Genomic DNA, 25,184 nt, shown 5'->3' with positions numbered 1-25,184 from the left:
TTTCATTTAGCAATATGCCCTTAGGGTCCGTCCATCCATGTTGTGGCACATGGCAAGATTTTCTTTATTTTTATGGCTGAATAGTATTCAGTTATATATATGGACCACATTTTCTTTATTCATTCATCCATCAGTGGACACTTAGGTTGTTTCCATGTCTTGGCTGTTGTAAATAATGCTGCAGTGAACATGGAGGTGCAGATTTCTTTTCCCGTTTGTGTTTTCATTTCCTTTGGATAAATACCCAGAAGTGGAATTATTGGATCATATGATAATACATCCACTTTTGAAAACATTTTGGCAGTTTTTAAAAAGTTAAACATACACCTAATATATGATTCAGCCATTCAATTCCTTTGGATTTATCCAAGATAAGTGAAAGTATATGTCTCTGCATTTACTTGTATATGAATATTCATAGCAGTTTTATGTGTAATAGCCAAAGAGGCGAACAGATATACAAATTGTGGTATATCCATACCTTGTTATACTATTTGGTGTAAAAAGGAATGAACAGCACAACATAGATGAATCTCAAAATAAGTATCCTGAGTGTAAAAAGCCAGACAAAAATGACTATATACTGTGTGATTCCATGCATATGAAATTCTAGAAAATGCAGTCTAAGCTATAATCATAGACAGCAGGTTGGTGGTTGCCTGAGTATGGGTGTGGAAGAGGGAGGGAGTGATTACAAAGGGATATGAGGGAATTTTTGTGAGTGATTGATATGTTTATTATCTTGACTGTGCCGATGGTTTTATTATATACATATGTCAAAAATGAACCAAATTGTAAACCTTAAATATGTGCAATTTGTTTTATATAAATTATATCTCAGTAAAGTTGCTTTTTGAAAAGCAGCCAGAAAGAAAAGGTAAGGTCATTCATAAAGGTGTGGAAGTTGGGAATGTGGCTGACTTATCAGTAGTAGCAATAGAAGCCAGAAGACAGTTGAATAATACCTTAAGAGTTCTGGAGAGAGGAAAACCTCCTGTCAACCTTTATTTCTATATTCAGTGAAATTATCTAACAATAATCAATACAGAATATATATATATATATATATATATATACACACACACACACACTTATTTATTTTTTATATTTATTTTATTAAAGTATAGTTGATTTACAATGTTATAATTTCTGCTGTATAGCAGAGTGATTCAGTTATACATAATATATATATTCTTTTTAATATTTTTTTCCATTATGGCTTATCCCAGACATTGAATATAGTTCCCTGTGCTATACAGTAGGACCTTGTTGTTAAGCCATTCTATGTATAATAATTTGCATCTGCTAATCCCAAACTCCCAATCCCTCCCGCCCCCTCCCCCATCCCCTTTGGCAACCACAAATCTGTCTCTGTCTGTGAGTCTGTTTCTGTTTCAAAAATAAGTTCATTTGTGTCATATTTTGGATTCCACATATAAGTGATATTATATGGTATTTGTTTTATTCTTCCTGACTTACTTCACTTAGTATGATAATCCCTAGGTTCATCCATGTTGCTGCAAATGGCATTGTTTCATTCTTTTTTATCACTGAGTAGTATTCCATTGTATATATGTATCGTGTCTTCTTTATCCTGTTGATGGACATTTAGGTTGTTTCCATGTCTTGGGTACAGTGACTAGTGCTACTATGAACATAGGGTGCATGTTAACATCTTTATTGGAGTATAATTGCTTTACAATGGTGTGTTAGTTTCTGCTGTATAACAAAGTGAATCAGCTATACATATAAATACCTCCCCATATCTCCTCCCTCTTGCGTCTCCCTCCCACCCTCCCTGTCTCACCCCTCTAGCTGGACACAAAGCACCTAACTGTTCTCCTTGTGCTATGCGGCTGCTTCCTACTAGCTATTTATTTTACATTTGGTAGTTAGTGTATATATGTCCATGCCACTCTCTCACTTCGTTTCAGCTTACCCTTCCCACTCCCCACATCCTCAAGTCCATTCTCTATGTCTGCGTCTTTATTCCTGTCCTGCCCCTATGTTCTTCAGAACCATTTTTTTTTTTTTAGATTCCGTATGTATGTGTTAGCAAACGGTATTTGTTTTTCTCTTTCTGACTTACTTTACTCTGTATGACAGTCTCTAGGTCCATCTACCTTACTACAAATAACTCAATTTCGTTTCTTTTTATGGCTGAGTATTATTCCATTGTATATATGTGCCACGTCTTCCTTATCCATTCATCTGTTGATGGACACTTAGGTTGCATCCATGTCCTGGCTATTGAAAATAGTGCTGCAGTGAACATTGTGGTACATGTCTCTTTTTGAATTATGGTTTCCTCAGGGTATATGCCCAGTAGTGGGATTGCTAGATGATATGGTAGTTCTATTTTTAGTTTTATAAGGAACCTCCATACTGTTCTCCATAGTGGCGGTATCAATTTACATTGCTACCAACAGTGCAAGAGGGTTCCCTTTTCTCCACACCCTGTCTAGCATTTATTGTTTCTAGATTTTTTGATGATGGCCATTCTGACTGGTGTGAGGTGATACCTCATTGTAGTTTTGACTTGCATTTCTCTAATAATTAGTGATGTTGAGCATCCTTTCATGTGTTTGTTGGTAATCTGTATATCTTCTTTGGAGAAATGCCTATGTAGGTCTTCTGCCCATTTTTGGATGGGGCTGTTTGTTTTTTCGATATTGAGCTGCATGAGCTGCTTGTATATTTTGGATATTAATCCTTTGTCAGTTGCTTCGTTTTCAAATATTTGCTCCTATTCTGAGAGTTGTCTTTTTGTCTGGTTTGTGGTTTCCTTTGCTTTGCAAAAGCTTTGAAGTTTCATTAGGTCCCATTTGTTTATTTTTGTTTTTACTTCCATTTCTCTAGGAGGTGGGTCAAAAAGGATCTTGCTATGATTTATGTCATGGAGTGTTCTGCCTATGTTTTCCTCTAAGAGTTTTATAGTGTCTGGTTTTACATTTAGGTCTTTAATACATTTTGAGTTTATTTTTGTGTATGGTGTTAGGGAGTGTTCTAATTTCATTCTTTTACATGTAGCTGTCCAGTTTTCCCAGCACCACTTATTGAAGAGGCTGTCTTTTCTCCTTTGTATATTCTTGCCTCCTTTATCAAAGATAAGGTGACCATATGTGCGTGGGTTTATCTCTGGGCTTTCTATCCTGTTCCATTGATCTATATTTCTGTTTTTTTGCCAATACCATACTGTCTTGATTAGTGTAGCTTTGTAGTATAGGCTGAAGTCTGGGAGCTTGATTCCTCCAGCTCCGTTTTTATTTTTCAAGATTGCTTTGGCTGTTCAGTGTCTTTTGTATTTCCATACAAATCGTACAGTTTTTTGTTCTAGTTCTGTGAAAAATGCCATTGGTAGTTTGATAGGGATTGCATTGAATCTGTAGATTGCTTTGGGCAGTATAGTCATTTCACAATGTTGATTCTTCCAATCCAAGAACATGGTATATCTCTCCATCTATTTGTATCATCTTTAATGTTTTTCATCACTGTCTTAAAGTTTTCTGTTTAGAGGTCTTTTGTCTCCTTAGGTAGGTTTATTCCTAGGTATTTTATTCTTTTTGTTGCAACGGTAAGTGGGAGTGTTTCCTTAATTTCTCTTTCAGATTTTTCATCATTAGTGTATAGGAATGCAAGAGATTTCTGTACATTAATTTTGTATCTTGCTACTTTACCAAATTCATTGATTAGCCTGAGTATTTTTCTGGTAGCATCTTTAGGATTATGTATAGTATCATGTCATCTGCAAACAGTGACAGTTTTACTTCTTCTTTTCTGATTTGGATTCCTTTTATTTCTTTTACTTTTCTGATTGCTGTGGTTAAAACTTCCAAAACTATGTTGAATAATAGTGGTGAGAGTGGGCAGCCTTGTCTCGTTCCTGATCTTAGTGGAAATGGTTTCAGTTTTTCACCAATGAGAATGATGTTGGCTGTGGGTTTGTCATATATGGCCTTTATTGTGTTAAGTTCCCTGTATGCCTACTTTCTGGAGGGCTTTTATCATAAATGGCTGTTGAATTTTGTCAAAAGCTTTTTCTGCATCTATTGTGACGATCATATGGTTTTTCTTCTTCAATTTGTTTATTTGGTTTATCACATTGATCGATTTGCATATATTGATGAATCCTTGCATTCCTGGGGTAAACCCCACTTGATCATAGTCACTGATCCTTTTAATGTGCTGTTGGATTCTGTTTGCTAGTATTTTGTTGAGGATTTTTGCATTTATGTTCATCAGTGATATTGGCCTGTAGTTTTCTTTCTTTGTGACGTCTTTGTCTGGTTTTGGTATCATGGTAATGGTGGCCTCATAGAATGAGTTGTGGAGTGTTCCTCCCTCTGCTATATTTTGGAAGAGTTTGAGAAGGACGGGTGTTAGCTCTTCTCTAAATGTTTGATAGAAATCGCCTGTGAATCCATCTGGTCCCGCCCGGGCTTTTGTTTGTTGGAAGATTTTTAATCACAGTCTCAATTTCAGTGCTTGTGATTGGTCTGTTTATATTTTCTATTTCTTCCTGGTTCAGTCTTGGGAGATTGTGCTTTTCTAAGAATTTGTCCATTTCTTCCAGGTTGTCCGTTTTATTGGCATATGGTTGCTTGCTCTTTTTGATGGGTGGTGCCGTATTCCTGTCTTACTGGTTGTTTGATTTGAGATGTCCAGCACTGGAGTTTTCAGGCAGTTGAGTAGAGCTGGGCCTTGGTGGTGAGATGAGGACCTACGGGAGGCCTCAGTCTGATTAATATTCCTTGAGGTCTGAGGTTCTCTGTTAGTCCAGTGGTTTGGTCTCAGAGCTCCCACCACCGGAACTTGGGCCTGACCTCCGGCCTTGGAACCAAGATCTTCCAAGCTTCATGGTGTGGTAAAAAAAAAAAAAAAAAAAAAGCAGTACAATATCAAAGAATAAAAAAATAAAATTAGAAAGATAAAAAATACATTAGGAAAAAATAAAACTGTAATTGAAACAACTGCAACAAGGTAAAATAAAACCACAGCAGAAAAAAGAAAAAAAAAAGTAAAGAGGGGGGAACTAGCCAAAAGGGGAGAACAATAACAAAGTATAAAGAATAAAATAAAATTTGAAAAATAAAAGATTTATTAGGAAATATAAAAATATAAAAGAATCAAGAACAATGAATCAACAAGGTAAAACAGAACCCCAATCTAAAAGAGGAAAAAAAAAAAAAAAAGCCTTGGCTATGGGGGTGGAGTTTAAGCGGGGGTGGAACTGAGGCAGGGACCTAGGCAGGTGGGGAGGGTGATGCTTGAGTGGGGCTTATGCAGGGCACTATTCAAGCATGGCCCAGGACCTCTGCTTAGGATGTGGGCACTGAAGGGGAGGGGCAGCACCTGGAAAGGAGGGCCTCTGGAGTGTGGAGTTCTGAAGTTTGGAGGTAGGGTGTGTGAGGGTGTGTGGGTGGGGTTTAGGCCCAGTGCATTGGAGGGTGTCTCCGAATGTAGAGGTAGGGACCTGGATGGGGGTGTAGGGGCAGGGCTTGGGCTCTGAGCGGCAGGAGGGAGGCTCCCAGGGCAGAGGTTTAGGCCTGGGGTGCCTAAGTGGACTGGGAAAGTACTGGCCCGGTTCTCTTCCGTTCCTTCGTGCTCCTCCCCACCATCTTCCCCAGGGTCTCCACCGTTGCCGCTGGACACCTAATCATGGGTGGGTCCCTCTGGGTGTAGGAACTCCTTCCCTTCCCTAGCCACTCCTCAGGGGTGCTTGTCCCAGAGGTCCGGCCTTTACTTTTGCTCCTCCTTCCCTCCCTCCCACTCCCTAAGGACCCGCTCTGCTGGAGAGGGCCTCAGTGGGCAGAGGATCAGGCCCAGAACCTCAGCAGGTTCCTGGGGGCTCAAGTGGGCAGGGGAAACCTGACTGGCCACGTTCCCTTTTGATCCTCTGCCCTCCCAGTGGTTCCCTAATATCCTCCTTCTGGCGTGGGATCCCTTACCCTCCCCCAGCCTCCCCTCAAGGGCACCAGTCCCATCCCACCTCCACTTCTCCTCCCCCATCACTCCCCCCACGCCCTACATCCTACCCGGTTGCTGGGGGTTCGCCCTGTTCCCTTAGGTGTCCGTGGTCCCGCACCAGTGCCTGGTAAGTGCCCTAGTTGTGAGGAGATGCGAATCCGTGCTCTCCTAGTATGCCATCTTGACCCTGCCCCCTATAAAATGATTTTGATGATAGCTCCCTAAGGAGGTGTATTCTAAGACTTAAGTGACATAATATCTCTAAAGCCCCTGGCACAATGCCAAGCCCATAGTGGGTACTCAATAAATGGTGGTTGTTGTTGCTGTTATTATAGAGGTAGAGAGTGCTTACTTGTTGAAAACACAAGCCAGTAGATGAGGCAGTGTTTAAAATGAGGAGAATAAGTGATTACCTCAGGAGGTAAAGTGATGGAATGCATAGTATGTTATTAATCATGAATTAAAGGGAACATTTCATTATGTTGGAAAGGGAAAGACATTAAGAAGCCTTCACTGAATATTTGACATTTAAGTTACAACTTCAGGGATTAGAGTTTCACCAGATGGATACAAGAAAGAGGTCATGATGTGAGTAATGATGTGGAGACCCAATATCGCATATAGTCTTTGGAAGCTGCTGACTATTTAACTATGGATATCTGCCCCAGATGTTATGGGGAGGGAATGGTTGGAGGAGGGCCTAAAAAGGCATGCTGAAACTAAATTGCTGTATATTCCATGTTAAGAAGGTGGTGCATTATCCTATTGGTGCCATTGAAGGTTTAAAACAATTTTTTTATTGTGGTAAAATATACATGACATAATATTTACCATTTTAACCATCTTTAAGTGTACCGTTCAGTGACGTTAAGTACATTCACATTGTTGTACAATGATCTGCAATATCCATTTCCAGAACTTTTTCATTAACTTATATTGAAACCCTGTATCCATTAAACAATAACTCCTCATTTCTCTCTCACTCTTGCTCCTGGTAACCACCGCTCTACTTTCTGTCTCTGTATTTGACTATTGTAGGTGCCGCATATAAGTGGAATTATATATTTGTCCTTTTCTGCTTATTTCACTTAGCGTAACGTCTTTAAGCTTCAACCATACTGTAGTGTACAGTACGTGTCAGAAGTTCTTTCCTTTTTAATGTTGAATAATATTCCATTCTATGTAGTATATACCATGTTTTGTGTGTCCATTCATCCATGGATGGATATCTGGGTTGTTTCTACTTTTTGCTATTGTGAATAATGTTGGTATGAACATTGGTGTAGAAATACTTGTTTGAATCTTTACTTCCATTTTTTTTGTGTATATACCCAGAAGTGGAATTGCTGAGTCAAATGGTAGATTTATGTTTAATTTTCTGAGGACCTGCCATGCTGTTTTCTGCAGGGGCTGTGCCATTTTACATTCCCACCAGTGATACACAAGGGTTAAATTTCTTCATATCCACAAACTCTTGCTGTTGTTTTTTCTGTTGTTGTTGTTGTTTTGATAATAATCATCCTAGTCGTATATCATTGTGCTTTTGATTTGCATTTCCCTAATGATTAGTGATGTTGAGCACCTTTTCATGTGCTTATTGTCCATTCATATATCTTCTTTGGAGAAATGTGTATTCAAGTCCTGTGACCACTTTTGAATTGGGTTATTTTCTTGTAGTTGAGTTTAAGAGTTCTTCATATGTTCTGGATATTAATTCTGTATTATACACATGACTTACAAATTTTTTATTTCATTATATGAGTTGCCTTTTTACTCTATTAGTAGTGTTGTTTGATACAGAAAAGTTTTTAATTTTTGTGAAGTCCAATTTGTCTATTTTTTCTTTTGTTTCCTGTGTTTTTGTTTAATATGCAAAAAATCATTTCCAAATCCAAGGTCATGAAGCTTTTCTCTTTTGTTTTCTTCTAAGAGTTTTATAATTTTGCTCTTATGTTTAGATCTTTGATCCATTTTGAGTTAATTTTTGTATGTGGTGTAAGACAAGGATCCATATTGCATGTGGATATCCAGCTTTCCTAGCACCATGTTTTGAAAAGGCAGTTCTTTCCTACTGAATGTTCTTGACATTTTTATTAAAAATCATTTGACCTTATATATGAACATCTATTTCTGGGCTCTCTTATTTTTTTTTTTTTTTTGCTTTATAACAAATTTAATCAGTTATACATATACATATGTTCCCATATCCCCTCCCTTTTGCGTCTCCCTCCCACCCTCCCTATCCCACCCCTCCAGGTGGTCACAAAGCACCAAGCTGATCTCCCTGTGCTATGCGGCTGCTTCCCACTAGCTATCTACCTTACGTTTGGTAGTGTATATATGTCCATGCCGCTCTTTCACTTTGTCACAGCTTACCCTTCCCCCTCCCCATATCCTCAAGTCCATTCTCTAGTAGGTCTGTGTCTTTATTCCTGTCTTACCCCTATGTTCTTCATGACATTTTTTTTTCTTAAATTCCATATATATGTGTCAGCATACAGTATTTGTCTTTCTCTTTCTGACTTACTTCACTCTGTATGACAGACTCCAGGTCCATCCACCTCATTACAAATAGCTCAATTTCATTTCTTTTTATGGCTGAGTAATATTCCATTGTATATATGTGCCACATCTTCTTTACCCATTCATCCGATGATGGACACTTAGGTTGTTTCCATCTCCGGGCTATTGTAAATAGGGCTGCTATGAACATTTTGGTACATGTCTCTTTTTGAATTATGGTTTTCTCAGGGTATATTGGGCTCTCTTATTTTATTTTATTGGCCTCTGTGTCTGTATTTATGCCAGTGCCATACTGTTTTGGTTACTGTGGCTTTGTAGTAAGTTTTGAAATCAGGAAATGTTAGTCTCCTAGCTTTGTTCCTCTTGTTCAAGATTGTTTTGGCTATTTTGGGTCCCTTGAGAGTCCAGGTGAATTTTAGGATCTTTTTTCCTATTTCTGCAAAACAAAAAGTCATTAGGATATTGATAGGGATTGCATTGAATATGTAGATTGCTTTGGGCACTGTTGACATCGTAACAATATTAAGTCTGCCAATCCATGAACTTGGAATATCTTTCTCTTTTTTTTTTTTTGCGGTACACGGGCCTCTCACTGTTGTGGCCTCTCCTATCGTGGAGCACAGGCTCCAGACGCGCAGGCTCAGCGGCCATGGCTCACAGGCCCAGCCACTCTGCGGCATGTGGGATCCTCCCAGACTGGGGCACGAACCCGCATCCCCTGCATCGGCAGGCAGACTCTCAACCACTGCGCCACCAGGGAAGCCCAGAATATCTTTCTCTTTATTCATGTCTTCTTTAATTTCTTTAAGCCATGTTTTCTCTTTTTCACTGTACACCTCTTTCATCTTCTTGGTTAATTCTTAAATCTTTTATTCTTTTTGATGCTATTTTAAGTGGAATTATTTTTTTTCAGGTTGTTCATTGTTAGTGTATAGAAATGCACATGATTTTTGTGTGCTGATTTGTATCCTGCTAGTTTGCTGAATTTGTTCATTAGTGTTTTTTTTGTTTTTTTTACATCTTTATTGGAGTATAATTGCTTTACAATGGTGTGTTAGTTTCTGCTTTATAACAAAGTGAATCAGTTATACATATACATATGTTCCCATATCTCTTCCCTCTTGTGTCTCCCTCCCTCCCACCCTCCCTATCCCACCCCTCTAGGTGGTCACAAAGCACTGAGCTGATCTCCCTGTGCTATGTGGCTGCTTCCCACTAGCTATCTGTTTTACGTTTGGTAGTCTATATATGTCCATGCCACTCTCTCACTTTGTCACAGGTTACTCTTCTCCCTCCCCATATCCTCAAGTCCATTCTCTAGTAGGTCTGTGTCTTTATTCCTGTCTTACCCCTAAGTTCTTCATGACATTTTTTTTTTCTTACATTCCATATATATGTGTTAGCATATGGTATTTGTCTTTCTCTTTCTGACTTACTTTACTCTGTATGACAGACTCTAGGTCCATCCACTGCATTACAAATAGCTCAATTTCGTTTCTTTTTATGGCTGAATAATATTCCATTGTATATATGTGCCACATCTTCTTTATCTATTCATCCGATGATGGACACTTAGGTTGTTTCCATGTCCTGGCTATTGTAAATAGGGCTGCTATGAACATTTTGGTACATGACTCTTTTTGAATTATGGTTTTCTCAGGGTATATGCCCAGTAGTGGGATTGCTGGGTCATATGTTAATTCTATTTGTAGTTTTTTAAGGAACCTCCATACTGTTCTCCATAGTGGCTGTACCAATTCACATTCCCACCAGCAGTGCAAGAGTGTTCCCTTTTCTCCACACCCTCACCAGCATTTATTGTTTCTAGATTTTTTGATGATGACCATTCTGACTGGTGTGAGATGATATATCTCATTGTAGTTTTGATTTGCATTTCTCTAATGATTAATGATGTTGAGCATTCTTTCATGTGTTTGTTGACAGTCTGTATATCTTCTTTGGAGAAATGTCTATTTAGGTCTTCTGCCCATTTTTGGATTGGGTTGTTTGTGTTTTTGTTATTGAGCTGCATGAACTGCTTGTAAATTTTGGAGATTAATCCTTTGTCAGTTGCTTCATTTGCAAATATTTTCTCCCATTCTGAGGGTTGTCTTTTGGTCTTGTTTATGGTTTCCTTTTCTGTGCAAAAGCTTTGAAGTTTCATTAGGTCCCATTTGTTTATCTTTGTTTTTATTTCCATTTCTCTAGGAGGTGGGTCAAAAAGGATCTTGCTGTGATTTATGTCATAGAGTGTTCTGCCTATGTTTTCCTCTAAGAATTTGATAGTTTCTGGCCTTATATTTAGGTCTTTAATCCATTTTGAGCTTATTTTTGTGTATGGTGTTAGGGAGTGATCTAATCTCATACTTTTACATGTACCTGTCCAGTTTTCCCAGCACCACTTATTGAAGAGGCTGTCCTTTCTCCACTGTACATTCCTGCCTCCTTTATCAAAGATGAGGTGACCATATGTGCGTGAGTTTATCTCTGGGCTTTCTATCCTGTTCCATTGATCTATATTTCTGTTTTTGTGCCCGTACCATACTGTCTTGGTTACTGTAGCTTTGTGGTATAGTCTGAAGTCAGGGAGCCTGATTCCTCCAGCTCCGTTTTTCTTTCTCAAGATTGCTTTGGCTATTCGGGGTCTTTTGCGTTTCCATACATATTGTGAAATTTTTTGTTCTAGTCCTGTGAAAAATGCCAGTGGTAGTTTGATAGGGATTGCATTGAATCTGTAGATTGCTTTGGGTAGTAGAGTCATTTTCACAATGTTGTTTCTTCCAATCCAAGAACATGGTATATCTCTCCATCTATTTGTACCATGTTTAATTTCTTTCATCAGTGTCTTATAATTTTCTGCATACAGGTCTTTTGTCTCCTTAGGTAAGTTTATTCCTAGATATTTTATTCTTTTAGTGCAGTGGTAAATAGGAGTGTTTTCTTGATTTCACGTTCGGATTTTTCATCATTAGTGTATAGGAATGCCAGAGATTTCTGTGCATTAATTTTGTATCCTGCTACTTTACCACATTCATTGATTAGCTCTACTAGTTTTCTGGTAGCATCTTTAGGATTCTCTATGTATAGTATCATGTCATCTGCAAACAGTGACAGCTTTACTTCTTCTTTTCTGATTTGGATTCCTTTTATTTCCTTTTCTTCTCTGATTGCTGTGGCGAAAACTTCCAAAACTATGTTGAATAATAGTGGTGAGAGTGGGCAACCTTGTCTTGTTCCTGATTTTAGTGGAAATGCTTTCAGTTTTTCACCATTGAGGACGATGTTTGCTGTGGGTTTGTCATATATGGCCTTCATTATGTTGAGGAAAGTTTCCTCTATGCCTATTTTCTGGAGGGTTTTTATCATAAATCGGTGTTGAATTTTGTCGAAAGCTTTTTCTGCATCTATTGAGATGACCATAGGTTTTTCTCCTTCAGTTTGTTAATATGGTGTATCACATGGATTGATTTGCGTATATTGGTGAATCCTTGCATTTCTGGAATAAACCCCACTTGATCATGGTGTATGATCCTTTTAATGTGATGTTGGATTCTGTTTGCTAATATTTTGTTAAGGATTTTTGCATCTATGTTCATCAGTGATATTGGCCTGCAGTTTTCTTTCTTTGTGACATCCTTGTCTGGTTTTGGTATCAGAGTGATGGTGGCCTCGTAGACTGAGTTTGGGAGTGTTCCTCCCTCTGCTATATTTTGGAAGAGTTTGAGAAGGATAGGTGTTAGCTCTTCTCTAAATGTTTGGTAGAATTCGCCTGTGAAGCCACCTGGTCCTGGGCTTTTGTTTGTTGGAAGATTTTTTTTTTTTTTTCCGTTACGTGGGCCTCTCACTGTTGTGGCCTCTCCCGTTGCGGAGCACAGGCTCCGGATGCGCAGGATACACAGTCTCAGCAGCCATGGCTCACGGGCCCAGCCGCTCTGCAGCATGTGGGATCTTCCCGGATTGGGGCACAAACCCGTGTCCCCTGCATCAGCAGGCGGACTCTCAACCACTGCGCCACCAGGGAAGCCCTGTTGGAAGATTTTTAATCACAGTTTCAATTTCAGTGCTTGTGATTGGTCTGTTCGTATTTTCTATTTCTTCCTGATTCATTCTTGGCAGGTTGTGCATTTCTAAGAATTTGTCCGTTTCTTTCAGGTTGTCCATTTTATTGGCATAGAGTTGCTTGTAGTAATCGCTCCTGATCTTTTATATTTCTGCAGTGTCAGTTGTTACTTCTCCTTTTTCATTTCTAATTCTATTGATTTGAGTCTTCTCCCTTTTTTTCTTGATGAGTCTGGCTAATGGTTTATCAATTTTGTTTACCTTCTCAGAGAACCAGCCTTTAGTATTATTGATCTTTGCTATCGTTTCCTTCATTTCTTTTTCATTTATTTCTTATCTGATCTTTATGATTTCTTTCCTTCTGCTAACTTTGGGGCTTTTTTGTTCTTCTTTCTCTAATTGCTTTAGGTGCAAGGTTAGGTTGTTTATTCAAGATGTTTCCTGTTTCTTAAGGTAGGATTGTATTGCTATAAACTTCCCTCTTAGAACTGCTTTTGCTGCATCCCATAGGTTTTGGGTCGTTGTGTCTCCATTGTCATTTGTTTCTAGGTATTTTTTGGTTTCCTCTTTGATTTCTTCAGTGATCTCTAGGTTATTTAGCAGTGTACTGGTTAGTCTCCATGTGTTTGTATTTTTTACAGATCTTCTCCTGTAATCTATATCTAGTCTCATAGTGTTGTGGTCGGAAAAGATACTTGATGCAATTTCAATTTTCTTAAATTTACCAAGGCTTGATTTGTGACCCAAGATACGATCTATCCTGGGGAATGTTCCATGAGCACTTGAGAAAAATGTGTATTCTGTTGTTTTTGGATGGAATGTCCTATAAATATCAATTAAGTCCATCTTGTTTAATGTATCATTTAAAGCTTGTGTTTCCTTATTTATTTTCATTTTGGATGATCTGTCCAATGGTGAAAGTGTGGTGCTAACGTCCCCTACTATGAATGTGTTACTGTCGATTTCCCCTTTTATGGCTGTTAGTATTTGCCTTATGTATTGAGGTGCTCCTATGTTGGGTGCATAAATATTTACAATTGTTATATCTTCTTTGATTGATCCCTTGATCATTATGTAGTGTCCTTCTTTGTCTCTCCTAATAGTCTTTATTTTAAAGTCTCTTTTGTCTGATATAAGAATTGCTACTCCAGCTTTCTTTTGGTTTCCATTTGCATGGAATATCTTTTTCCATCCCCTCACTTTCAGTCTGTATGTGTCTCTAGGTCTGAAGTGGGTCTTTTGTAGACAGCATATATATTGGTCTTGTTTTTGTATCCATTCAGCCAGTCTGTGTCTTTTGGTGGGAGCATTTAATCCATTTACATTTAAGGTAATTACTGATATGTATGATCCTATTCCCATTTTCTTAATTGTTTTGGGTTTGTTATTATAGGTCTTTTCATTCTCTTGTGTTTCTTGCCTAGAGGAGATTCTTTAGCATTTGTTGTCAAGCTGGTTTGGTGGTGTTGAATTCTCTTAACTTTTGCTTGTCTGTAAAGGTTTTAATTTCTCCATCAAATCTGAATGATATCCTTGCTGGGTAGAGTAATGTTGGTTGTAGGTTTTTCTCCTTCATCACTTTAAATATGTCCTGCCACTCCCTTCTGGTTTGCAGAGTTTCTTCTGAAAGATCAGCTGTTAACCTTATGGGAATTCCCTTGTGTGATATTTGTTGTTTTTCCCTTGCTGCTTTTAATATGTTTTCTTTGTATTTAATTTTTTGTTCATTAGTTTTAACATGTGTTCTTAGACTCTTAAGGGTTTTCTATCTCTCACCTGGACTATTTCCAATTTATCTCACTTCTTGCCCTGCCCCATCCCCCCACCGAGTCTTCTTCATTTAGTAGCCAGAATTGTTCTTTTAAAGTATATCATATTACTTCCTACTTATAGCCCATTAGTAGCTTCACAACTTAAAATAAAATTCTAAGCCCTTATCAAGTTTCATGAGGTTATACAATATTTGGCTTCTAGTTAACTTTTAAATTTCATCATGTTTCACGGTCACCACTTTGTTACTCAGCCTCAGACATATTGCTCTCTTTAAATAAGATTAGGTACTTTTTTGCCTCTGAGTCTTCGCATTTACTGTTTTCTGTGTCTTGAATGCTCTTCCTCCAGAAATTTAAATGTCTCTCTTCTTCACTTTCAAGTCTCTTCACCTGTTTAGAGTGGCTTTCTTTGTCTACTCTATTCTAAAATAATTCCATCTTCCCAACAGTCTGTAGCCTCTTACCCTGTTTTATTTTTCTTAATAACACTACCTGACATCATAATATATATTTATTTATCTGTTGTCTGTTTTCTCTAACTAGAATATAAGTTACAGAAGGGTAGGGATTTAATCATATTTATGACAGAGGATATATGAAGATATCAGGTTGACATGAGGATGATCAATGATATGAGGATATAAATGAGAATGTTTGATGGAACAGTATCCTAAAGGAGGTAGAATAGGCTTATTTTAAAAACATTTATTTATTTATTTATTTATTTGCTTTTATTTATTTGGCTGCGCCGGGTCTTAGTTGTGGCAAGCAGGATTGTTGCAGCATGCGGGATCTTTAGTCGCAGCATGCAGGCTCTTATTGCAGCATGCGGGATAGCATAGATAGAAGAGTGTTCATTGTCTTTTATCCTCTTATTTTCAATCTAGAAATAAAGATAATTTTGTTGCATGTTAATTTTCTATCATTTTTTCATTAAGTATATTGCTGTTAATACCTTGGTTAAATCCTAAAAAGAAAGTAGTCCTGAAAACTTAGATGCTCATCTAAGATGTAGTTTATAGTTAAGGTTGCAGAAATGATCTCAGAAACTTATAAAAACAAAGTTATCTTACTTCCTTTGTTTGATTATTCTGTACCATAGGTAAACTTGATTTACATTAAGACTGAATATGGTAACAAAGAATAGAATTAGGAATAGACCAAAGTCTTTGTTTTACTATATTGAGTTGGGGAGGGGGAAAGAATAAACTACTTTTGATTATTCTTTTGGGAGCTCCGTATCTCAAAAAAAATAAGAGATTGTTTTTTGACTGAAATGTGATAATAGAAAATGTTTTTGTTATAATGTTAAAGAAATGGTATGGTCTGTTATGTTGAAAATGTATGGAATAGTAGGATGTGATCTGGTGGGTGATTTTCTTCTTTTCTTATTTTTCATGTAGCTTTTGCAGTTAGCATGTAGTTTTTAAAATCAGAGTAATCAGTTAATTTTAAAAATCACTGTGCATATATAATATAGTCCCTCTTCAACTCCTTGCTTTAAATTGGCTTTCAAACTTTTAGCAGAATACAGGTTTTGTGTTTTTTTTAACGTGCCTAGTTTTGTATAAAATAACAGCGAAATCAGTTTTAAATGGGAGGCAGTGTATCAAATACATGGCGATATTGTTTAGGATGTTTTCCTGTGACCATTTAATCTGGTACTGTACATGCCAATCAGAGACATTCAAGACCTTCTGCTATACCTAAGACAGTCTCTCTTGGCTGCAACAAAATGATCAGCTAAATGTTGTTACTTATGGAATCTTGGCTTTGATGTAGCATTTCAGAATTTATGCAGACAGTAAAGTAAAACAGGTTTTATTTTTTAAATGTTTAATAGCAACCTCCCCCACAGCACCTCTCATTCTTTCAATCCTGCTTCACAAAGGCAGGGATCTCTGTCTCTTTTGTTCAGTTCCATATCCTAGGTTTCTTAAATCTGGCAATAGAAGGTGCATATATATTGATTATGTCCTTCTCTCCTAAATACGAGGACATTAAAATAGAAATCTTTTTTTATATTGTTGTTGTTAAACGTCACACTAATAGGAAAAACAGGAAGAAAGTGAGCTTCGTTCTCTGCCACCTCCTTCCCTTGCCCACTTGGCCGCTTTAAGTGTTGCAGTTATTGAATTAGCAAAAGAACAAGGAATAACAGATGATGACCTCAGAGTTCGTCAGGAAATTGTGGAGGAAATGTCAAAGGTTATAACAGCATTTTTACCAGGTACAGCTTCATTTTATACTTAATTTTAAAAATGACACAATTCTTCCTCTTGCTTCCTCTTGAACTGAGGGTAAATTCTTAATGTTTTTCTTTCTCTTTTTTTCTCCATCTTCAAAGTAGATTAATTTAATTATTTGTAAATGACTTTTGGGGGGAGATATTTCAGAAAAGGAAAACGGAGAATTACGGCACAGCATAATTTTTGTAATAAGAAAAAAAGATTTTTATAATGTCAGATACAAGATTAATTGCTTAGTACTTTAATATTATATTTTATATTAAATTTTCAGTATCATTGACTTCTGAATGGACATTTTAGTCATATTTATTTCAGTATATACAGTTGAACTAGTTACTGAATAAAATTCCTATTCCTTGATAGTGGGGAAAATTAATTTAAGGATGTTAGAGGTAAAATTTATACTTTTATTTCTTTTTTTGACTCTTGATCTTTCTTTACAGAAAGCTTATGTTTTTGGCACAAGGGGGAGTTGGGTCAGGTTTATTGTAGACATTTATGTATAGATTATTTGCTTAGCCCTCATCATTTTTTTGCATTAATACTGAATTTAAGTAAATGGATATTAAGTAAGACTTGTTTCTTACCACCAAAGGGATTTTAGACAGTTGATAAATTATAATTTTATATCAAGCCATTGTGAGATTTATAAGAAAGAATATAAAATTGAAATTGAAATTTTAATTTTTCTTTATTATTTCTATAATGTAGTTTTCTATCTAAAACACATTGATACTAATTTAAATTATACATAGGAATAATTTACTTATTATTATAAGAATAGAAGTGAAATATTTATGATTTTAATGACTTGGATGACTTTCAGACATTTTGTGAACTTGAAAAGTAGACTTTTATATATTCAACTGAGTACAAACTTAACACTTCCTAACGTACTAAACATCTCATGATCAGTCCCAATCATGTTATTTTTCAACTTGCCCTCTGCTGAGATCCTTTAAAAATTTACCTTATTATGATTTTTTTTTTTTTTTTGCGGTACGCGGGCCTCTCACTGTTGTGGCCTCTCCTGTTGCGGAGCACAGGCTCCGGACGCTCAGGCTCAGCGGCCATGGCTCATGGGCCTAGCCGCTCCGCGGCACGTGGGACCTTCCCAGACCGGGGCACTAACCCATGTCCCCTGCATCGGCAGGCGGGCTCTCAACCACTGCGCCACCAGGGAAGCCCCTTATTATGATTTTTGAAATAACATATTTGATAGTTTGCAAAAGATGTAGGTAGCATGTTATTATTCCTATTTATTTTGTTCTGTGAACTCTTGAAAGTCAGAGGGTTTTTTTTGGTTTTAGGTCTGCAGTATCAATTGACTTGGCTTCACTTTGTGTTTTTAAAGAGCATTGGCTGAATGTCTGTGATCCCTTCCCCATTTAAAGAGCTATTTCTTAAGTAAATATAAATATCTAAAAAAAATGTAGTTTGTGACAGTAGCTATAGCTAGGTTAGTGCATTCTTTACTGTTACATATTAAATGTGAAACATACTTCTAGTTATTCCTAAATGAATTACTACTAAAATTTTGTTTAAACACTGAACTTGAATGAGTTATTTCTCTCTTCCTGAGCCCTATAACTGAAAAACATTTTTATTATTTTGTATATCAGTTAGAAAAGGGTATTATTATACTATAATTGCTGTATTAGAATTGGAAGACACAGAATTGAAATATATGCAATTTTCCTATCACTGTTTTTTAAAGTTCTCATATTTGCATGCTGTTTCATGCTATGATATTTTTCCTTCATTTCCAGAGTGTTCACTTAGGTTGTATGGCTCATCTCTGACTAAGTTTGCTCTGAAAAGTAGTGATGTTAATATAGATATAAAATTTCCTCCCAAGGTAAGTAATTAGACAAGACCCTTTTCTGTATGGTTCTTAATTAGTACTTGGTATTGTTTATTGATTATCTTTTTTAGAGAAGATATAGGGGAATATAAAACTCTGGCTTGTAGAATGTTACCATCATGATTTAACAGTGCTTTTGGAAAGTACTTTTTAGGTGTCAGACATAGGTGGAATTAAAGAAAATAAGGGAGAAAAAAAAAGGAAGAAGAGGAAGGTGGTCAAAAAAAAAAGGGAACATGCTTGTATTTGAACGTATTGAACAGTTATTGCTTATGCTAAGCAGTATGGAAAGAGGAAAGAATTTTGAAATCATACATCTGTAGATGTTCAAATCTTGGCTAAAATGAGCAAGTTACTTGACCTTCTTGAGCCTCAGTTTCTAATTTCCAAAATAGGAATAATAACTTCAATATTAGATAAGTGATATATACCAAGTATTTTTGTATAGTGCCTGGTACATTATAGGTACTCTTTTTTTTTTTTTTTTTGCGTTACGCGGGCCTCTCACTGTTGTGGCCTCTCCCATTGCGGAGCACAGGCTCCGGATGCGCAGGCTCAGCGGCCATGGCTCACGGGCCTAGCTGCTCCGTGACATGTGGGATCTTTCCGGACCGGGGCACAAACCCGTGTCCCCTGCATCGGCAGGCGGACTCTCAACCACTGCGCCACCAGGGAAGCCCCACATTATAGGTACTTTTAATAAGTAGTGGCTAGGATCATTAGCAAAATACCAATATTGTTTAGCATTGCTAACATTGCTTATTTACTGACATATCAAACATTTAAAATAATCAGTTGATATTTTATGTGTTTTTAATTTTTTGAATAAGTTTATGCTCAAGGAGGTTTGATTTGGGTAAAAATTTGATGTTTTAATTTCTAGTCTGATACAGTCATTAACTTACAAGTAAGGTATGATTATTAAATACTTTTTAAATAGCAGCAAAGTACACATTTAAGCTAAATATTTGACGTGCTTGTTATTTAAAGTAGTATTTTAATCTAAGACTTTTGGCCATGCTGCCAGTTGTCAATATCCCTTAAATTTCTTATCTCAACAACTTCTCTTTAGAAATCATTTGGTAAACTGATTTCTTTTTTCATTTGTCTTGATATGAAATTACAGAATCTTTTCTCACTCTAAGAACTCACTAATTCTAGTAGTGTTGCTGGAATAATAGCACTGTATGATTTATTAGATTCTACTTCCTCCATGAACAAGATTTCTTAACATAAAAGTAGAACACTATTCTGTTTTCATTATTTTAAAATACAGAGCATGATTTTACTTGTATTTAATGAAATTGAATTATCTCTAAAGTTCTGAAACTTGAACTTTGAAGTTAGTGTATTTATTAATTTAAAACTTCTTTTAGATGAATCATCCAGATCTTCTGATACAAGTGCTTGGGATTTTAAAAAAAAGTGGTGAGTTTCTTTTTAAAGTTGTTTTTTCTAAAGAAAGTTCTTTAAAGATATGTGCATTGTGTTGTTTATGTATGCCTAAGCAAGTTAAACTAAAACTGCTAGCATATTTGCGTCATTGTATTGCATATGTATTTAATAGGTGTACTATAACATTTACATGTTGGTTAGATCAAAAGTATCATATTTAAAATTGATGTATTAAAAACGATTGCCTTTTGGGTAATTTCAAAATGTTGCCTTTGAGTATTATGGATGCTTCTTGTGTAAAATGAGACAGAAAAACTGTAATCATTAGGAGATTGTTGATGAAGGAAAATTTAGGGAGAGACTTGGGGAAAAAATGTGTGTATGCATTGAGTAAATATGTTTTTTCCCCACTTAAAACAATGTTAATCATTTATAGTACATCAGCCAAATTATACCTAGTAAGTCTTTCATATGTGGCTCATCTGTCTGGATTGATTTTTATGTAAAAAGACATTCATATAGGTAACAATACTTTTTAAATAAAAATTTTAAAATTTACAACTTTCTCAAAGCAGGTCCCAGGTCATGTAGTACAGTCTGGAATATTATTTTCTTGGTTTTATTTACTGCTTTTCTTTTTATATAAAGTAAATGCTTAGGAGCTCAGAATCTGAAGCCAGACTTTCCAGGTGCAAATTTTAGTTGTACCACTTACTGGTTGTGTGTCCTTTGACAAATTACTTAAGTGTTAATGCTTCAGTTTTCTCATCTATAAAATGGCAATAACATAGTATCTTTTTGATGAGAGGGTTGTTTATGAGGATGAAATGGGTTAAGCCATAGCTTAGAAAAGTACCTGGTTTACAGTACCTTCTTATTAAATTTCTGCTGCTGTGATTATTGTTATTATTACTATTGTCATCTTAAATTTTATGAATCATAATGACCTGTCAAAAATATTTCCATTTTGGCTTACAAGAGATAGCTTATTGATTTTAGCCATACCCTCTCATTGGCTCTAGTGTCAGTTCTAAACTTCTTTTCTTCTCTCTGTCTGCCCTATCAGCTCTCTGTTATTTTTCAGCTTTTTGGCCATTTTCCTGGGATATTAATATTTAAGGGATGATTTTGGTCCAGTTTAACTTGTAAAGGAAGTTTTCTTCTGTAATAAATAGTTTACTCTCATTGCACAAAAACTCTAAAGCATAGTATAGATAAGTGCTTTTACCTCTTTAGGCTCACTAGACATTATCAACGTAGCAAAAATATTTTAAATATGTTTCCCACTAGAATACATGAATAGATCATCTTAAGTCACATAACATAGGTTTTTAAAATTCAGTCTGAATGTAAAATTGATTATTCCCTCCTTTATGCCCTCTGTACTCTTTAAAGACCTCTATCCTGTTATCTACAGGATTTATTTGTTTATATATTTGTTTTCCAAATCCCTAATTGAGCTCTTTGTATCTATTCATTGTCATATCCACCATGCATAATGTAATTCCTGACATAAAGCTCTAAAGCACATTTGTTTTGAATAGATTAATAATTCCAACAGGTACTACTAAGAGATTTTTTTTGAACTTCAAATGAGATGTTAATCCATCTATTTTTGTTTAGATTAGATATTTTATGGCATGGGGCCTACCTTGGAGATGTAGAGAAAGACTTCAGAGTGGAAGTGTGCTTCACCTGTTAGTCCTTCCTTAAGAGCTTTGGCAGACTCTTCATATATTAACAGGAAATAGGGCCAGTAGAGTTAGCCTTTTACTGCCATGGATAATTTAAAAGAACTATATTGTCAAAGCATTGTAGGTTCTCATTTCATGACTCCTGTGGAAATAGCCTTCAGAAGTAAGTGGTGTCCTCTGTTTGCTATATCTATGAAGGTTTAACAACTTTGACTAGATTGTATATTTACTTGGAAATATTCAAACTTTTAGGGATGTTAAAACCTTTCTTCTTAAGGTAATTATAATGTTCGGACAGTATTTGGGACTCTGCCTGTCTGTGGTTTGTGATAATACAGCAAATGACACCAAGAGAGGTAAGAGATTCTGTTGGGTTGATGCTCGTAACGAGAAGAGTGGATTATCCCACAGAAGCAGTGAGAGTGATTTTTTAGAAGGAAACGATTACTTAATGTTTACCATAGAGCAAACATTTGAGAGATGTTGACATTAGCTTACATGTTTTATTTTTTTTCTTTATTAGTATTATATGTAGATGTGGAATCTGATTTTCACGCTAAAGTTCCTGTTGTGGTATGCAGAGATCGGCAAAGGTCGGTAACAATGAAGAGAAAATAAAGTTTAAAAAAAAATTAACAACAACCAAGTATGCCGTGGATATCTGTAAGAGGAAGAGTTTTGTTTTAGATTTCTCCTTGGATTAATTTGACTAAGCTAGTTTCTATTTATTAAAATTAGCAAGCCTGCTAAAAGCATGTGAACAAGAAATAGAGTTATTAGAGAGTTAAAAATAAAACATTCTAATGCAAAACTTTTCATTTGTTTATTCACCCAACAGTATTGAGCATTTACTATATGTTAGTACTGCTTTGCTTATTTCAAACATAAATAAGAAATAGACTCTCTTCTCAAGGATCTATTAGAATCTAGTTTTTAGTTCACTGAAATTCAAGGAGTCATTGAAGATTGATCTTCGCTTTCTATTCAGATATTTATAGGACTGAGAGCAACATGCCTTTGACAAAGGAAACTGAAATAATCGTATTTGAAACCAATGTGGGAGAGATGGAAACAATACGGAAATAATAATGTATTCTTTTATTGATTATTATTATTTCTTACATTTTAAGATTACTCTGTTTTCTTATTCAAAGCTAGAAGAATCTTTGGAGATCTAGTTCAACTTCCTTATTTTCTAAATTAGAAAATTGAGACCTGGAGTGATTAAGTGATTTGTCCAAATTCAAATTATTCAGGGGAAAATCAGAATTGGAATAGAGGTATTCTGACTTCGAGTGTTTTTCCTACCACATTGTGTCAAATTGCCTCTGCGGCAACCTCAGTCACATTCTTTTCCCTGCCACAAAAATTTTCTTCTACAATTCTGTCACTCTGTTTAAGGTAGCTCCTATTTTCACTTACATATAAGCATTACTGTGGATTAATAGATAAATTCTTTCTGATCCCTAATCTGAAAATAGCATATCAATAAAGTCATGAAAGCTTGGATAGGAAAAATTAGAGCCAAGAAGTATAGCTAGTCAGTTCAGTATTTTTTTTTTTTTTTTTTTGCGGTACGCGGGCCTCTCACTGTCGCGGCCTCTCCCATTGCGGAGCACAGGCTCCGGACGCGCAGGCCCAGCGGCCATGGCTCACGGGCCCAGCTGCTCCGCGGCATGTGGGATCCTCCCGGACCGGGACCGGGGCATGAACCTGTGTCCCCTGCATCGGCAGGCGGACTCTCAACCACTGCGCCACCAGGGAAGCCCCAGTATTTCATTTTTTGTTTTTATCATGTGCAAAGCAAAAAGAATGGAGTAGGAAGGTATGTTGTACTATTTGACATTGATGATATCAATGTCTTTCCCCTCACATAAATCAACTTTTGGTGAATCTTAATGCTGCTTTTGAAATTAACTTTTCATGAACTTAAATACTAAGTGAGGTTAAACTTTATTTCTGAAGTATAAATGAATAGTTAAAACATCTTTAATTTGTATGGAACTCTAGTGATGGAAATGATATATAGTTTTCTGTTAGCTCTAAGTTTATTAAAACATTTGTTTTTATTATGACTTCTTAGGTGTTAATTGTGGTTACTGGAAAGGATAGCCACAGGATTTGAAGTATTCTGGTTTTTAAGGTATTAGTACAGTGAAAATTTGTTTCTTTCTCATTCACAGTGGTTTACTTTGTAGAGTGAGTGCAGGAAATGATATGGCATGCCTCACTACTGATTTATTTGCTGCTCTTGGCAAAATGGAACCTGTCTTTACTCCCTTGGTGTTAGCCTTTCGCTATTGGGCTAAGGTAAGTGGAACAGAGGAAAAAAGTACCTAACATTTAAGATAACTGAGGCTTTTTCTTGCACTAACATGTAACATAAATCATAATAATATGGGGACAAAATAGTTATCTGTGGATGGAAAGTGGTGTGGCAGGTTCTGATAATGGACATGAAAATAAAGTTTCATAGGCATGTAGAGTTTATTAATATACTTTAGGATGTTTAATTATTATACTTTATTCTCTTTAATGCAATGTAGAAATATTCTTTTTCACATCTTAGTATTTGAGACTCAAGTTTTCACTCTTATTGTAAGTTAAGGTTGTAAGGTTGTAAGATATGGTTATGCAAGTTAAGATTCTTTTGTTAGCATATTTTTTCCCCAGTCTCTGTCTTAGAACATTATTCTCTTTCCTCTAAATTATTGGTAACCTGCAGCAATTTCTTTCTTTCTTTTTTTTAAAAATGAATTTATTTATTTATTTTTGGCTGCGTTGGGTCTTTTGTTGCTGCGCGCGGACTTTCTCTACTTGCGGTGAGTGGGGACTACTCTTCATTGTGGTGAGCGGGCTTCTCATTGCGGTGGCTTCTCTTGTTGCAGAGCACAGGCTCTAGGCGCATGGATTTGGTAGTTGTGGCTCACGGGCTGTAGAGCTCAGGCTCAGTAGTTGTGGCGCACGGGCTTAGTTGCTTCGTGGCATGTGGGATCTTCCCGGACCAGGGTTCGAACCCCTGTCCCCTGCATTGGCAGGCGGATTCTTAACCACCGCGCCACCAGGGAAATCCCCCCTGCAGCAATTTCTGAATGGCCAGCTGCTAAGAATTCATTATCTAAGTTTCCTAAATTAGAATTAACATATTATTAAATACTGTGGTTCCCCCTGTGCTCCAGGTTATCCCTTGGAGGTGGCGAGGAGTGGTAAATATCAGTCCAAATGACTAGAGAGAGAGAGATTTTAGTTTTTTTATATAGTATTCATCAGTGTAGTATTCATTACTTGTTAGACTAATGATGAGTAAATTCTCTGTCTTACACAAAGAAGATGAATTAGTGGGGTAGTGGTGGAGTGATAACTTGAGAACAAAAACAGCCAAAGGATCCTTTTAGAAATATTTTGTCTCGACTTTTGATTCTCCCCATAGTTGGGACAGAACCAGCTGTCTGAGTAAGGAACAGCTTGAAAAGTATGGAACAGCCAGAAAGCCTAAGTTGGGGTGTCTTCATACCTAACACCTTTGTGTTTGCTATTCCCTTCATCTAAAATGTTCTTACCCCACATATCCAGAATGGTTCACTCTTTTACTTTTTTTCGAGTTTCTGCTCAAATTTCATCTTACCAGAGTCTCCTGGACCACCGTGTATAAAAAGCATTG

At 36.5% G+C, this 25,184-nt stretch overlaps 1 protein-coding gene across 7 annotated transcripts in view; it reads left to right on the top strand.

The window, feature by feature from the left end:
* The window catches only part of TUT4 (terminal uridylyl transferase 4), a 138,853-nt gene that overhangs the window by 57,453 nt on the left and 56,216 nt on the right, over positions 1-25,184 (top strand). For all 7 annotated transcript variants that reach the window (XM_082615898.1, XM_082615897.1, XM_082615899.1 and 4 more), the window contains exons 5-9: positions 16,374-16,551; positions 18,340-18,428; positions 19,811-19,862; positions 22,047-22,116; positions 23,707-23,833. In XM_082615898.1, coding sequence (XP_082472024.1) covers positions 16,374-16,551; positions 18,340-18,428; positions 19,811-19,862; positions 22,047-22,116; positions 23,707-23,833 — 516 coding nt within the window. The remainder of the gene's footprint in view (positions 1-16,373; positions 16,552-18,339; positions 18,429-19,810; positions 19,863-22,046; positions 22,117-23,706; positions 23,834-25,184) is intronic.

The sequence above is a fragment of the Mesoplodon mirus genome (assembly GCF_964341445.2).
Source record: "Mesoplodon mirus genome assembly, chromosome: 3".
Classification (NCBI taxonomy): domain Eukaryota; kingdom Metazoa; phylum Chordata; class Mammalia; order Artiodactyla; family Ziphiidae; genus Mesoplodon; species Mesoplodon mirus.
This window is presented reverse-complemented; position numbering and strand designations above follow the sequence as displayed.